Source organism: Oreochromis aureus, linkage group 13 (assembly GCF_013358895.1).
Source record: "Oreochromis aureus strain Israel breed Guangdong linkage group 13, ZZ_aureus, whole genome shotgun sequence".
Taxonomy (NCBI): domain Eukaryota; kingdom Metazoa; phylum Chordata; class Actinopteri; order Cichliformes; family Cichlidae; genus Oreochromis; species Oreochromis aureus.
The window spans coordinates 27,531,075-27,547,004 of NC_052954.1; the positions used below are offsets into that span (position 1 = coordinate 27,531,075).

At 39.1% G+C, this 15,930-nt stretch overlaps 1 protein-coding gene across 4 annotated transcripts; it reads right to left on the bottom strand.

Annotated features, from left to right (window-relative positions):
- Nucleotides 1–2,064: 2,064 nt before the first annotated feature.
- aftphb (aftiphilin b) lies at nucleotides 2,065–15,289 on the bottom strand. 4 transcript variants are annotated; one of them, XM_031745569.2, is made up of 10 exons: nucleotides 15,043–15,289; nucleotides 12,458–13,953; nucleotides 12,099–12,241; nucleotides 11,022–11,148; nucleotides 10,840–10,896; nucleotides 9,464–9,586; nucleotides 9,288–9,348; nucleotides 4,233–4,319; nucleotides 3,641–3,764; nucleotides 2,065–3,542 (listed from the first exon to the last, which is right to left on the bottom strand). In XM_031745569.2, the coding sequence occupies exons 2-10, from the start codon at nucleotides 13,916–13,918 to the stop codon at nucleotides 3,389–3,391; spliced, it is 2,337 nt and encodes a 778-aa protein (XP_031601429.2). In that variant the 5' UTR covers nucleotides 13,919–13,953; nucleotides 15,043–15,289; the 3' UTR covers nucleotides 2,065–3,388. The 4 variants fall into 4 exon arrangements, 3 of the variants coding, with proteins under 3 accessions (XP_031601429.2, XP_039478109.1, XP_031601430.1); XM_039622175.1 differs by having other exon boundaries at nucleotides 2,066–3,542; nucleotides 12,099–12,265; XR_005615435.1 differs by lacking the exons at nucleotides 2,065–3,542; nucleotides 3,641–3,764; nucleotides 4,233–4,319 and adding an exon at nucleotides 6,867–8,119 and having other exon boundaries at nucleotides 8,213–9,348; nucleotides 12,099–12,265.
- Between the last annotated feature and the right edge of the window lie 641 nt (nucleotides 15,290–15,930).

The window sequence follows — 15,930 nt, forward strand, 5'->3', positions numbered from 1 at the left end:
GAATGATGCTAGCACCATCATGCTTAAGAGCTGGTACAGTGTTCTTAGGTTTGAAAGTATCATCTTTGCCCCTCCACACATACCCTCTGTTATTGTGACCAAATAGCTCAGTTTCTGACACTGGTCTTCCAGCAGTTTCCAGTTCGTGGCAGGCTTGAGAACCAGGTGGTTCTTGGGTTGTTCCTGAAAACCCTAAACAATTTTTTGTCATCACACAGTGACAATTGGCATCTTCTCCCAGACCTTGGAAAAGTGGTGGTACATAAGATAAGAATAATTTGTACTTGTACTTGTTTGAACTGATGATCTTGTAATCTGCAACTGTTTAAAACTTACTCCAATAGATTCCCAACTTGAGTAAATCTGCAGTCTTAATTAGACTTCACTGAGTTCCTTGGAATTTCTCATTGTTTTGAGTGTTGGCCAATCCAATGAGTGCTGTCAAACAAATTCTTTTTATGCTGGCAAAGAGAAACTACAGTCATAGTCAATCATAATCAATCAAGTTAGTAGGCCTTATCAAGTTAAATGAAATTGCAGAACCTTAACTTTTAAAATATTTGAGTGTATATATATAGTTGAGCATGCATGTGCACTTGTGATCTTGTGTGGATTAGAGAAAATCCAACATAAATTCAGATTTGTGTTTTTTGAACAAAGAAAGATGTATGCTGTACAATCGTTCCATCCTGGGAAATGAACAGTTCAAATAAATCATAACAAAACAAGTCCAAAATTACCAAGAAATTCAGGCTCATGACGAGCGTCCCACTTCTGACCACAATTATATTTATAAATGGCTGCACACAATCCATGTATCTTATACAAACTTATTAATTTAGAATTACCCTCTCACACTTCCAGACATATTTTTATTTAGTAAAGGAAAAAGGAGAGAACAAATTCCTTTTAGCTTATATAATTAGTTTCCGATAATACTTTCCATCCCTCTTTTCACATTATAATCATGGCAAAAAGAAAGTACACCGTCTTTCAATTCTCAGGTTTTATAAATCAGGACATAATAAAAGTAATCTGATCCTTAGGAGGCCTTAAAATTAGGAAAATTAAACCTCTGACAATCAACTAAATGACAAATATGACACATATTGCTAAATGACACATATTATAATGTGTCATTTAGCAAAAACTAAGGCAAAAGCAGAAGCAGTGTGTGTAGGTGTTATGATTTGGATTTGCTTTGTAGCGACAGGCTCTGGGCTTCTTGCAGTTACTGACTCGACCATGAACTCCTCTGCATACCAAATTATTCTAGAGTTAAATGTAAGGCCATCTGTCTCATAGATAAAGCTTGGTCCAAACTGGTTCATACAACAGGACAGGACCTTATTATAACATGAATCTCAATGGGGTGAAGCAACACTGTAAAGGAGAGTAGGGTAAAATCCCTCTGCAAGAGACTTACAAAGTCATACAGAAAATCATTACTTTAAGTTATTGATGCTAAAGGCGGCTCCATAAACTACTGATTTATGGGATGTAGTTAATTTTTCATAAACTGCTTCTGAAAGAGATGTAAATAGACTCTTCATTAGACAGAACCTTTGCAAAACAGCTTGAGCAAACTTGTGTACTTCAGCTGATATCTTCAATACCTCGCTGAAGAAATGTGCCAGCCTGCTTTAAGGCCTCCACCATTTTTCTGTTTCCCCAAAACAATTAAAATTTGCCTTGATGACTACAGTCCTGTTTCTTTGACCTCATTAGTAATGAAAATGTTTGAGGATGTTGTGTCGTCCCATTTCAAACCCATCATCGACCCCCTCCTGGATCCCTTGCACTAAAGTTATGCTTTCAACACCATCATCCCAGCTCTACGTCCCACGCTCCCACCTGCATTGGGATTAGTGACTTCCTGTTTGACAGAAGGCTGCTTGTGAGATCAGGCAGGCCCATTTCAGATTCAAAGAAGGTGTTCTTTCTTTGACTGTCATGACTGTACATAAACCCTTCATTTTATTGTAAAGCAACTACAGGAAGCAGCTGTTTGTTTCTCAGGAATGTGCACAAGTGGACAACAAGCTGGTCACAGCAGTATTTCAGGACAATGTTTTTATACTCCAAAGCACCTCAGTAACATAAAACCATGGGAAACAAACAAATGAACAAAAATAATGCTAAATATTTTCTAAAATAGTCAGGAACATGTAGCCTATTAGTTTGTGGGCATCATAAAACATAAAAACAAAAAATCAGCCAGGAGCAGGAAACAGAAAAAAAATGTTATCATCAAAGAAACCTCAAATACTTTCGTGACTTTTATATGGAAACACATGTATGGCATCCTAATACTAAAACAGACCATAACAGAATACTGTAACTGGCATGAAGCAAAATTTTGTAATAGAGGAAGAAAAAAGAAAAAGTGAAAACAAAGGTGATTTTGCTAAAGCTGAAATTAAACAAACAAAAAAATTGTTTTAAATTTATATTTCTTTAAAAAGGCCACTTTACATAATCACATTCTTTCTGTCTTTTATATGATTTGTCTGTTATAGCCTTACATTAAAATAACGTTGTGTGTCGTTTTTAGGTAGAAATAACAACATACATATCAAAATATCCATTTGGACTGACGTGTTTCCTGTAACAGACTAAATAAATGTGGGTGAAAGGAACGTTAAACCAAACTAAATCACAACACTGCACATTGAGGAGAATAATACTTCTACACACTGTACTGTTGCTGCTGATCTTCCACAGTGCAGTTTGCAGTTTCGTATGCTTTGAAATTTGAATATCCTTATATATGAGGATATTTTTTTACTCACAACTTTCACCCTAAAAGCAGAGGATAGCCAGCAGGTGGAGTATTTTTACTAAAGCAGGAAAATCAACCTCGTTTCCCAATAAGTCTTTATACCTATGGAGTATTCAAATCCCACAAGGAGGCTTTTCAGTCACTGTGTATACTATGATTTCATGTGACCTCACATGTAGTAGTATACCTATTCCATACCTCTTTAAACAGCCCATGTTGAATCAGCTACATACATGGGAAAGCAGGCCAAGGCCAAGTGAGAGATTAAAGGGTTTTCTCTTTTCTCTAATTTGTGCCTTCTCATGTCGCCTGTTCTTCATCCTGTCTCAGTTCCTAAAATGGATCTGCAGGTCTTGCTACAAGAAGCTACAATCAAGAATGCACAGGTGTGTCCTTTGTCCTCTTTTATACACTGAAGTGTTTCACCTGCAGCGTATAAAAGAGGTTTGCAGTCAGCTGGAATAAACAGTGAAAGGAGAACTCACAATGTGTTTAAAATGATCAGTTGTGTTATCAAATGTTCTGAACTCTTCCATTTGTGTGTGTTTAACAAAAATATCTCATATTTTCACAATGCAGTTTGTTGTAAATATAAATAATGTGTTGTCATTTTGGAGAACAGCGTGCTTTGGGTAGGAGTATGCTTGGGAACATGAGGACCTTGGCCTTCATGAAAGACAGGTTAGGAAGCACAGCGATCACCCTGGAAGCCTCTTCACTCCTCAGCTCTTCACTCAGCTCTTCACTCGGCAGGAATTTTCTGTCAGAGAGCACACACAACCAAACAGTAACAGTTAAACTGGCTTTGAATTATTTCAATTTAAAACAAAAAACCGATCATATATCAGATTCACTGACCTCACTGAAATGCTCGTCTTCTCTGCAGAGGACATCAGGCGATTCAAAGCGTCCTCTGGGTGGCTGCTGTTAGTGTTGATTTCCAGCTTGCTGATGGTCAACTCATACAGCTCTGGATCGATTCCTTTACACAAAAGTGTTTCGTTATAACAAGACATACAACATAAGCAGCATTGAAGGCAGGGGTGGGCGATTAATTTTCCCAAGTTTCCAAATGAAACTGGGATTGTTGTGGGTGGATGCATTAAAAAGCTTATAAAGAGATGAGCCCACCCCCAACCAGTCATGGCAGATGGCTACCCCTCATTGTGTCTGGTTCTGCTGAAGGTTTCTTCCTGTTAAAATGACATTTTTCCTTTCCACTGTCACTAAAGCGCTTGCTGATAGCGTGTCTAATTGTTGGGGTTTCTCCGTATTATTGTAGGGGCTTTACCTTATAACATTTAGCGTTACAAGGAGACTGTTGTTGTGATTTGGCATTATATAAATAAAATTGAATTAAATAAATAAGATTGGTTTGTCCACCCCAGATCTATGCTCATTTCTGTATTGCTCCAAGGTAGTATCACAATTGAGAGGTGTAGTTATTTACCTGGGGTGGGATTCTGGCTTTGTGTGAAACTGCTGGACCTGCTGTCATCCTCAGGACCAAAGTAATCCAGGTTGAGAGCACAACAGTCTGTGCTAGCATAAGGGAGAAAGAAGAAGAGGTCTGAAGCTTTGTCTTTTTATCAGGACAGTCAAAGGAAATGGCTACAATCATTAAGGTAAATAAAAGAACCTTAATGACATGTGGTGTCAGCAGTTTTGTTTGTTAGATGTTATCCACATGTACACTTGGAAGGCAAGTATATGTATATTAGTATGTTAGTTTTAAAGAGGACTCTTATACCAAAGTGTAAAATAAGTGTTTTGTAGCCTGCTGTGGTAGAAGTCTTCACTTCTGAGAACACCCAGTGGTGTTGTGTACTGTAGTGAAACCTTTTTCACAGAAGACATACTGTGACTTGTCACAACAGGAATGTAACAAGGGCTTAGTTACCATAAGTCACATTAAATCATGTGCCACAAGAAATCCTCCAGCTTTATACTTGATACTTAATGTGTCCATGATGGTTTATTAGATTTTTCGTGTAAATAAAGAGCAGTGTGTTTTTGGACACACTAAGTTATATGTTAGAGCCATGTTACCAGATGAATAAATATAACCAGCAGTGAAAATTAGAATTTAGACTCAAATTGAGGCAATATCGTTCGGTCATGCTGTCATTTGTAATGCTTGTTAATGTTACAGTAAAACTGTACTGACAAAACCAGTCACAACCAGGAGGCTGCCGCTTCACTGCAATGAAGAAGGTTAAACAGTAGAGGTCAGTAGAAACACACCGCTAAAGTTGGGTTTTATTTTAGTGCGTTTCTCTTTTAAGTTTTATATGTGATTATTGTGTGTAATACTAGTGAATGGTAATGCTAACAGGTTCTACCTTAAAGATGAAATAGAATAATCCAATCAAACTAGTTGTCTTGTGTACTAATTGATGAGGATTGCCTCCTCCTGGAGACTCTGGTGGATTTGTCCTTATAAGGTCATGAAATAAAATCTTGTCATTTGTAGTTCAAAAAATGTTTGGCCCCATGTTCTGATTTTTTTTCCTTTTTTGTGTGCAACTGAAGTAGTCTTAAAGGTCAATTAATACCAACTGACCTTGTGTAAACACACACACACACACACACACAGCTGGACTAGACAACCACACCTACTACCAGTCCTAACTAAAAATAACAGAGATTTTCAGAAGCGCAGAGTCAGTTAAATGACCTTCCAGCAATACAGTAATCCTAAATCCAAAGAAATTCTGAAGAACCTAAGAAGAAAGTGATAAATACATCAGTCTGGGATGGGTTACAAAGCTATTTTTGAGGCCAGTTCATGTAAACCCTTGCAGACACATGGCCTCCAGATCCACAATGAGACATTACCAATAAATAAAGGCTTGAAAAAGTAGTCCCCCTTTCCAGGACGGCTCATCCTGGAAGTCATTAAAAAAAAAAAAAATAGAGGTCAGCAGAAACACACATCTAAAGAGAAATGTGTAAGAAACTGCACAGTGAGCAAAAATGAGATCCATGGAAGAGTGTAGATGTTATAGCATCTTTTGAGGAAGACTAAGGCTTATACAGACTCTGCTAAAACATACTCTAATGGCCTCAGACATTTTGGGTCAATGTTTTAAAGAATGATTAGAATGAACTTTTTAGTAAAAGAGGATCCTGTCACACCTGGTATAAACCAGACTCAGAATTCCACAAATTGGATGTTTTACGAAGAATCAAGCATGGAAGTGTAGCTGGAATGCTGTTGGAGCCAGCTGGCAGAGAGAAACTTGATATTGACCAAAAATCTTGTAGAACAAAAAGTAGTTGCGGCTGCTCCTAAAGGGTCCCCACAGCAGGTGGATCTGCTTGGATTCTCCTAACGCACCCCTCCCATTTATCTGGGTTTAAAACCAGATCGATGATTACGCTAGCATGCCTGGGGGCTCGTGTCAAAAATCCCAGAACCCAGTTTTGAGTGCAAGGGCAACCCTGGTGAGACAATGATCTAAACATAACAATAAACAAAACACTTCCAAGAAGTTCACTTCTAAATGGCTCATAAATTGACTAAAATTCAATTTTAGCGTGAGCTAGTTTGAGGTTGGACTTGAACCCGACTGAGATGCCGTGGGAAGATCTGAAAAGAACCATTAGGCCTCAAAACCAGCCCCTAAATGTGGCTGCACCAAAGCACAAAGCATTTGGTTGTACATGTTCTAAAGGTGGCACAATTAGCTATTAAATTTAGAGATGCGATTTCTTATTACTTATAACTAAGTAATAAGAAATCACGTCTCTGAATTATTATAGAATCACAGAATCATTCCCCAAAAGACTCAACACAATCATTTAGTGTTAACTGAATGTTTTTATGTAAAATCTTGTTTGACTATCTGACAGTTTGGAACAGAAAAATGACACAAAATTTAAATTAGATGGGGGTTAAAAAAAGGCTCAGCTCTTTGGACTTTTACATTTGTTGTCTTGCAAAAAATAAATAAATAAACAGAAAAGCCATGCAAATGGTTAAGCTTTGAGTATTGTAACTATAGTCAACCACTGAGAAAAGTGGTTTTATCACAAAGTGATAAAAGAGTGAAAACTTGAAGACAAGAAAAGACAAACCAAGCAGAAAGGATCAACCGATTTATTTCAGTATTTACAACTATTTCCCTCTACTCTGATAGCAGTGCATTAATTCTCAATTTGAGCAGTAAATCTGAATAAATTAAGAGGAAAAAAAGGTTTTTGTCACTGTAGGTCCAAACATTATTTCACCATTTGGGAGGAAAAAAAAAAAGCACTCATTAGAAAATGCTTAGCAAAAAAGGCACAACTCATTATTTAAAAAAAAAGAAAAAGAAAAGAAAAGTGTGGGGTTTTACAGAAATAGTGCAGAAACATGTCTGATTGATAATGAAACACTGAAAAGCACTCAAAACCTGTTTTCTCAAAATAAAGCGAATTGGAATCAAACACTGCCACACTCAGCACGATCATATCTAGAATCAAGTGCAAAAAACACTAAGAGAAAAACAAAGGATTAAGTATTAACTGACAACATAAAAATCACACCTGCAAGCTTTAACTGTGACTCCTCCTTTGCAGTTGTAATTATGAAAGCTTGCCTTCTATTAGGACAGTAATCCCACAAATTAAATTAACCCCAAAATTGGCTTCATATCTAACAGAAAGAAAGAAATAATAAATTACAGAACACACAGTTACATAAAATGATGTACAATAATAAGATTGCATCCTGCATCCTCTTAGATTTGTTCCTGCAAACTAGTAATGTGTTTTGACTTTCTTTCTGCAATCAGCACCACTTACACCCTGCACACTGCCCTCTGCTGTGCAAGCTTCATTATTACAACTTTATTCTTTGTTCTGCCCTAAGTTTTGTCTTCTATGTGTTGCTGATCTAAAAATAAAATAAAATAAAATAAAAAAAATTACAAATAAATAAAAACCATCCTTAGTTATATACATGTGTATATCAATAAACACCATCAAAAAAAGATGCTACGTTTCATGCTACAAATTAAAAATGGATTTTATATTTTAGTTAGTAGTCACAATTCAGATTTTTAAGTTAGTAAGCTATGCTTTCAGCCATGCTGCATGTCAGACATGGAAAACAAACTCTTTGTTAGTTATAATTCTTTAGTACACTTTATTTTAGCTTTACCCTCTTAAACATATGCAGCAGCAAAATGAGTTTCGGTATGACTGTTCACAGCTGTTTTCCAGCACTGACACAGCTATATCTTTTTTAGTGTGTTGGTTTGAATCCCTTTCACATTAAGTTATGAAAGAACCAGATGGGATTTTCCTACCTGCCCTTTTTTTGTTTTTTGTTTGCGGTCTCATCAAAAAGTTCTGCAATTCAATTGACAAAAGGCAAATTAACAAAAAACAAAGAACAAAAAAACAAACACACAAAAAAAAAAAAAACAAAACAAAAAACCGTACCCCACCAACACTTGGCTGAAGTCCCCTTCAAGATCATCTCCTTGACCTTTGCTTTCCAAAAGTTTGATGTTCATCATGAAATTAGGCAGTCATGCTTGAAGTGATCCAGATGTACACAGGCGAGATTACACTGAAGGGGAGATTGGCCATATTTTAATCTAATTTGCGTTTTTCTGTGGAGTCTCGGAAAATCATACTTTCTTGTCAAAGAGAATATGTAACAATTTTTAATTTATTACTCAGGATTTTTGGAATTTAGGATGAATACAAATGTTCATCTGCAAACTGCAAAAACATAAAACTGAACAGTACAATAAGTTATGATTCTCACTGACTTCATAAAACATTCCTGAGCAAAAGAAAAAAAGTATACTGGTATAGATTATTCTTTTTTAATTTGTCTTTACTAAAAATGTCTAATGGCTGACTTACAGTAATTCTGGCAACAGGTTGACGATATTAGCACTAAGGACCTGGGAGTTTGACCTCCACAATAACCAAAAATTAAAAGACAAAAAAAAAAAAAGATCCTTTAGAAGAACAAATCTGTTAATTATTTAGAGTGCATGTTATTTTCATGTTCAGTGAGTCAACCACAAAACAGAAAAGAAACAGGTTAGTATGCACATCATGTCTTCAATAGGCTTCTTACACATCAGGTGTGAGTTCATTAGAAATTGTCCATAAATAAATTAGACTGATAAATACTGAGATAAATGTTTTCTCAACAGGACAACAGGTAAATACAACAGGTGAAGAAAAAGAGCAAAAAGGGAGGTCAGCACAGTGTTTCCCCTGTTTTTGGTCATAATTTCAAAATACTGGATGATTGTTATTCTTGAGAGGAAATTATTATTAAAGGAAAATATTATATTTTGAGACATGTTGTGATCCCGTATTACTGCAAAGTGCCTTAAGGGGAAACACAGTAAATTCAAGGAGAAAAAGCACATGCTGTGAAGATAGTGAGAAGCCCAGAGTTAAATCTTAACAAAAGGTTTGGTTTGATAATAGAAGCCATGACTGGTAGTCTACTTCCGACCCCAGAAATGTGGGGCTCGGCGAGGGGACGTACCGTCCTGAGAGCTGCTAAGGCCACGACCGCTCCAGTCCAGCTGGCTGGAAGGGAGCTCCTCCTGCCACGACACAAAATTGACCTTTAGTGGTATTTTAAGTTATTCCATTCATGTGTAATGCTTTGTGATTTTTTTTTTTTTTTTTTTATGAGTCAAATCAAACAGACAAGTTTACCTGCGCTGAATGTGTTGAGGGGCCCGGTATATCCCGGGGCCCTGGAGGTGCTTGTGCTGTAACAGCTGTGCGTTCTGAAGAGCAGGCAGCTGGCACAACATCTTTGGTGGGCTCAAGCATTCCCTGAAAGTGACAGAAACTGATATTCCAGCTGGGAAACACTGAATAAAGATACATAAAGAGCAACCGGTCCCACAGGGAGGCGACTAGGGATGGGTATTGATAAGATTTTAACGATTCCGATTCCATTTTCGATTCTGTTTAACGATTCGATTCTTTATCGATTCTCTTATCGATTCATATTTTTAAAAAGGAGAACACTAAGGTCGATTAGCTTAGAATTTTGTTTTATATCTTCTCTTTGAACAAGATAGAAATTTAGGAGTAACATGGCCTTATAAACCCAACAGTGAGATCTTAAGAGATCCAGCCTATGGCTCTTCAATGGGGTGTCACAGGGTCCCCGGGGAAAATTGTAAATGTAAAATAATAAAATAAATATTGTTCTGTAGCAATAACAAAGTATAACATAAATTATTCTGTAGCAATTACACAAGAATATTCAGTAATGTCCCTGCCTACAATTAAACACATTCACTTACCATCTGCTGTGGCAAATGGCTGCAAGGTTTTTACAACAAACTAGTCACTGCTCGGTGACATTCGGGCCTGAAAAGAGACGCTACCGGTGGACTGCAGCGACAACTGCCAGCGAGCGCCAGCCAGACTGTCTGTCTCTCTCATCACGGTCACCTAAATGCACAGTAATGGCAGGTTTTGTAATAAAGCAGATCGCGCTAACATAATATGCACTGTTAGTTGATTATTTACCTGCCGCATTAACGGGAGAGGACGTGCAAACGTTACCGCTGCTGCTGGGTTGAGATTCACGAGTCCAGAGCGGAATTAAAAACACGACATTCATTTAAGGTTATCGCGTGTTTTGTGAGCAAATGCTTTTGCATATTCGTAGTGTTTCCTCCCTTAAATGAAATATCTACTTTGCAAGTTGCCCTGTTGTTATCCGTTCTGTAAAGTATAACCAAACTTTTGAGCGTTTGAGCCGCTTAGGCGCCGTGTTTCCTGCCAGGTACGCTCCGACGCTCCGCAACGTGGTGACGTCATTCGGGGCGACTGGAATCGATAAGGGAATCATTTGCAAAAATGGCAAACGATTCCAAGGAATTGAAACAGTGGGAACCGGTTCTCAACAAGAACCGGTTTTCGATACCCATCCCTAGAAGCGACAAAGCCCAGTATGCTTTAGTACTACTAAATCTGTCCTCAATTCAGAGACAATCAGACAAGACACAGTTGGTCTGATCTCCTACCACACAACAGTGAAATTCATTCACATTTACTGCAGCAAGACTCACCAGACTGGATGCAAAAGCAGGCACAGTCACAAACTGCTTATTCCTCCCAGTGAACACCTTGGAATTGGGAATGAGCAAGTGTTAGCAACACTATAACATTGGAAGATACCAACAGAATTTTTGGTCCATTTTAGCAGCAGTTTAAGCCGTGTAAGGGGAAATTCTACTGATGCCTAACTCACAACGTTCCTTGTGTCCACACCAAGGCAACTGAGCAGAGTCCTGTTAGTATGGGAGCCACCCCACTGAAACTGGAGCCCAACTGCACTGTGGACATCCTGATGTGGCCTCAACATCTCCTGCTGAATCCTGGAAGGTCAGAAGAAAATTACAAAGCAGCAAAGATTTTGAGAAGTTATTACTTTATCTGCTATATCAAGGAATGAAATTCTAAAATGTTAAGGATAACAACAACAAACTGGATATATACGTCCTTAACAGTGCAAACCAATCCTATAGGGTACATCTTCAGACCAGATTTATATTAACCCTTTCATGCATGAATTATGACAACCTCAAACAGGATTTGTATTTTTATTCATCTTTAGGCAAAAAAAAAAAAAAAAGATTTTTGAACTTCATTTTTTAAACTATTTTTCAAATAGTTTTTTGCATGTCCACTTAGGTGGACAACATCACCTTTGGAGTGGGTGGCAGGGTATGGAGTGACACATCAATGTCCAATGTAGTGGTTTATGTGCAAGTATACCATCAACACTGACACAAACAAGCAAACAGTCTCTGAATAGCTGTCCACTGTAGTGACCACTACGCGTGAAAGGGTTAAAGGAAAACATAAGTTTTAATAAATGATTGTTTAAAACAGAAAAAACTAACCAAAGTAGAAGATGACTGTTTAGTAGAAAAGTGTTAGACATTCAAGAGATTCTCACTCATAGTAACTTCTTTCATAATGTAAACTAGGACATGTAGAAAACTTAGTGACAGGATAGGATCATATTTAGTGAAAGATATTTATTAACACTATCTAATTACCAGCAAACTTTTCTGAGTGTTACTGAATGTTTGTAGGCAGTGGGATCTTGGTGGTTGCCTGCATTCTTTGGAATAATCCAAGTATGTAAAATAAATATCACAGGAGAGATTATGAGACCACAAACACTGACAAGGTCCAGTTCACAGACACCGGCTTAGCAGAGATGCAGCTGACGTATGTCAGTATCCACCTGTCACAAAGAGCAAGACTAGCTGATGGCTTTCCAGATTGGTTAAGCCATAGTTCAGGAGGTTCTCCTCACCACTGAGCACTGCTGGTGACTGGTACCTCCTCCCCACCCTCAGAGAGATGCTCAGCTTGAAGCAAAGCACTGAGGCCAATCAGCTCCTTCTCATCTTCCACAGCTGGAACCACTACCTTCGGGAAACTGGCCTGAAGGATTTCCTGGACACGACAGGGCAGTGAATCCTGGTCAGACAGGAATATAAGACTGTTCATTTATAAACTAGAAGTTCAGAAATATGCATTTATATTTTTAAAACATGACCATGCCTATTAATAGCTTACATTCTTTCTAAAAATTGGTAACATTTAATAATAAAAACATACAACTGACAATGTAAGCGGCGGTTTAGGTTTTTAAATAAAATTAACTTCTACCTGAGAGCTGTTCCTTCTTGTTCCTTCCACTCTGTCCTGCTTATTCTTTTCCTCATCATCTACATCAGTCTGCTGGCTGCTGACTGGCACTCTGAACTGTCTCCAACTTTTTCCATCCTCTGCACTCTGGTCATTGAATTCTGCCCACGACACCTCTTCATCCTCCTGCGTGGGCGCTGAGCAGAAATCTGCAAAGCTGTCACTCAGTGGGAGATTTCCCAGGATCTGCACCCCTGCATCAGCTTTTTGAAGATCTTCTTGAGGTCTGTGATGCTCAAAACTGCTGTCAGTAAAGTCAGCAAATCTGTCTTGCAAATTTGTTCCAGATTGTGACTGTTTGGAGGTAGCAGAATTTTCCTGAGTCGGATATTCGCAGTGATGAACGCCCCTCTCTGACTCAGTTTGGTTGAGGTTCGTCACATTGCCGTTTCCAAAAGAGTCAGAATGTCTGCAGTTTCCCAGGTCTTCATCCTCTTCATCAAACTGGTCCCAATCTGTTTGATCATCTTGAGAAGCAAGGGATGAAACATTTGGTTCCAAATCTGCAGAAGCAACCTCAAACGACAAATCATCACTGAAGGATGCCAAGTCCTCTGACATAGGCTCATACATACTACATGTTTGAAAGATTTCTTCTGCATCTCCATCGTCCTGTACCTCAGAGGTTTGAGGAGAATTAAAGCTATTCCTCCTTTCCCTCTGACTATCCCAAGGCTTATCTAGCTCCTTCTCTTCCGATGGAAAATTCAAATTTCCTGCAGCTTCCTGAGGCTGATGATGGACCTGAGATGGTTGCACAAGTGCTGCATCTCTTTTCTCACTGTCCCTGATCTCAGCGCAGAGGTTTTGTTTTTCCTTGTGTGCACAGTGAGATCTGGGCTCAGATTCCATAATACAATCCTCTCCTGATTCATGCATTTGTTCACTAAAGCTGCTGTTTGTCCCTCTTACTCTCGCATCCTTCTGCTCTGCGTTAGCCATTGGAGAGAAGCCACAACACCAGGGGTGTCCCATCTGCTTTGTAAACACAGTGAAATCAGCAAACCCCATTTCCTCCACAGGAGACCGACCACCCGCTACAGAAGAAGTATGGGCCCCAGAGTTATGTTCACTTTCAGCAAATCCATTTGTGAGGTGCAAATAAGGTTCAGCATTAGAATCCTGCTGTCCTACATCCGTCTGAGCCTTACCAGACTCCAGCTTCACTTTGGATGTAGGCTGGGCTTGTTCACCTGCGCACTTAGAGCTGCAACTGGGTTGATGAGTGGCTGGTTCTGAGGTTGGAGAAGGAGGTCTGAAACTAGAAGGTGACTCAGTTGCATCAGCAAAATTAAGAGAGGAGCAGGGCATCCCGACAGAAAAGTCCTTAAACTCATCCTCCTCTGATGCCACCTCCCCATCACCATCATCATCCATCAGAGGCAGGGAGGAGGAGTGCAAGGGTATGATGTCGGGTTCCATGGGTTCTCCTTGCAGGACCCAAAGGACTCATGCACCTGGTAGAAGAAAGTGCAAACAATCAGAAAAAAAGGATAAAAAAAAAACAGCTTCTGGGAATAACTTCAGTGTTAAAGGTATTTGCTCAATAATTTGGGAGGTTATTGCATTTATTCCTCACTCGGCTCTTTACACCTTGGCCCCTGTGACAATAATCACCCACACCTGGACAACCAAACCACAAACCTTCTGTTGGTGAGAAGCTGCCAATCAGATGGAAAGAAGGGATCTAAAACGGTTTGTTTTAGACAGCTTGGATTCAGGACAGACACCCGCTCTACTTTTAAGATTAAGGTTCCTTTTGGATACAGCTTATAGTTTAGGCTAGATCAGGTGACCCTGAACCCTCCCAGGCCACGTCCCATTTAAATATGAATATTTTTACATTAAATTTTTTATTTTATTTTATTGTATTAGCCTGGCTCACCTGAGATCAAAATAGCAGGCAGGTGGAACAAAAGACCAACTGAAATAAATTTGGCACAGCCCTATGATCATTGATTTCCACACTTGTGTGCATGGGACTGCTGGCATTCTGCAGAGTTAAATAATGAGGAACTTGCACATAATGTACACAATGAGCAATCTGATTTCCTCATTTCAAATATCACCTTCTTCTTTCATTTGATCTATAAAACCACCTGCATGACTCGCCACCTGGTTCTGCTCCTAAGGTGCAAGAGAGGCCAGCGCTGGCCCCGGACAGTAAGCCGATACGGGAAACAATATCCGCAGCTTTGTGCTACTTAGATAAACAGCACAAACCCGAAGTCTTAGCCTACAGGGTCACAGATAAGCTCTTAACGCAAAAAACAAATGAACTGGAGTCTATTCTGGTTGATTCTATTTAACAAAATGTGATCATGTGAACTCTGTGCTTGTTTCTGTGTTAAACAAGTTAACGCACGCCTTTTGTGGGCGAAAACAAGCACCGCCGTCCTGCCATTTTCTCCAGCCTCTTCATCCTGGACAGACAGACAGGTGTCATCGTGGCATGACGTGAACAGCTGAATGTAGAGTCACGTAAACGCAAACTGTTCACGAAACTCGCTAATGAGGTAGCACTGATGCAAAGAGAGCTTACTCACCAATAAATAATGGGGTTAAAATAAGGTAGTTCCCAAATGGCATTCCGCTGTCCTGTTACCGACACAGAAGCTGATTAGCTGACATGGCCAGCGGCTAGCTCATGTAGCCGCTGTCTGATGCTAGCTGTCCGTCAGAATCAGCCAGACAGTGACAGGCCGTTTAACGAGCAATCCCAGCTCTTTATTTATCACCTCTCGTTCACTTCGCCTGTCTGTCAACGGTGCAGCCCTTCTCCATCCTCTCGCGGTCTCCGTAGGCGTCACCTGGGATGCTAAAAGTACTAAGATGTCACACTCTGCTCCATCCACAGTGAAGGGAGTAACTCAAGGTCAGCATCACAGACGGGGAAAGTGATGCCTCTTCAAAATAGACGATCTTCGTCGAAGGGCCTGAGGAAGAATATCGCCTCCTACTGGAGGAAATTTATCCCTACACTGCCTTTTTTAACCTCCACTTTGTTACTGTCACTGTAAACAAACGAATAAACAAAACTATGTTTCATGGATCTAAGTTAGCATCCTCAGGTTTGCAACTGTGGGAAATGTATTCTTCCTGGTTTTTATCATGTTTTTTCACCTGTATTCAAGGATTCGAGGAGCTTTATTTGTCATTCGCATCACATGTTAACATGAGGTGGAACGAAATTATGTACACACGCCCCGGAGTGAAAAGAAAGCCAAATAATGAGGAAACAGAATTTTTTCCTTAAAGTTATAATAAATAGTTGGGTTTTTTAACAAACAGAAATGACAAGTAATAAGACAATACAGTAAATAATACTATAACTAGAGTGCAACAACCTGAGTACCAGTATGGAGTATGGGTATGGAGTGTGGGTATAAATATAGGTGTAAATAAATACTTTAGCAGCAAAGGACATGATGACC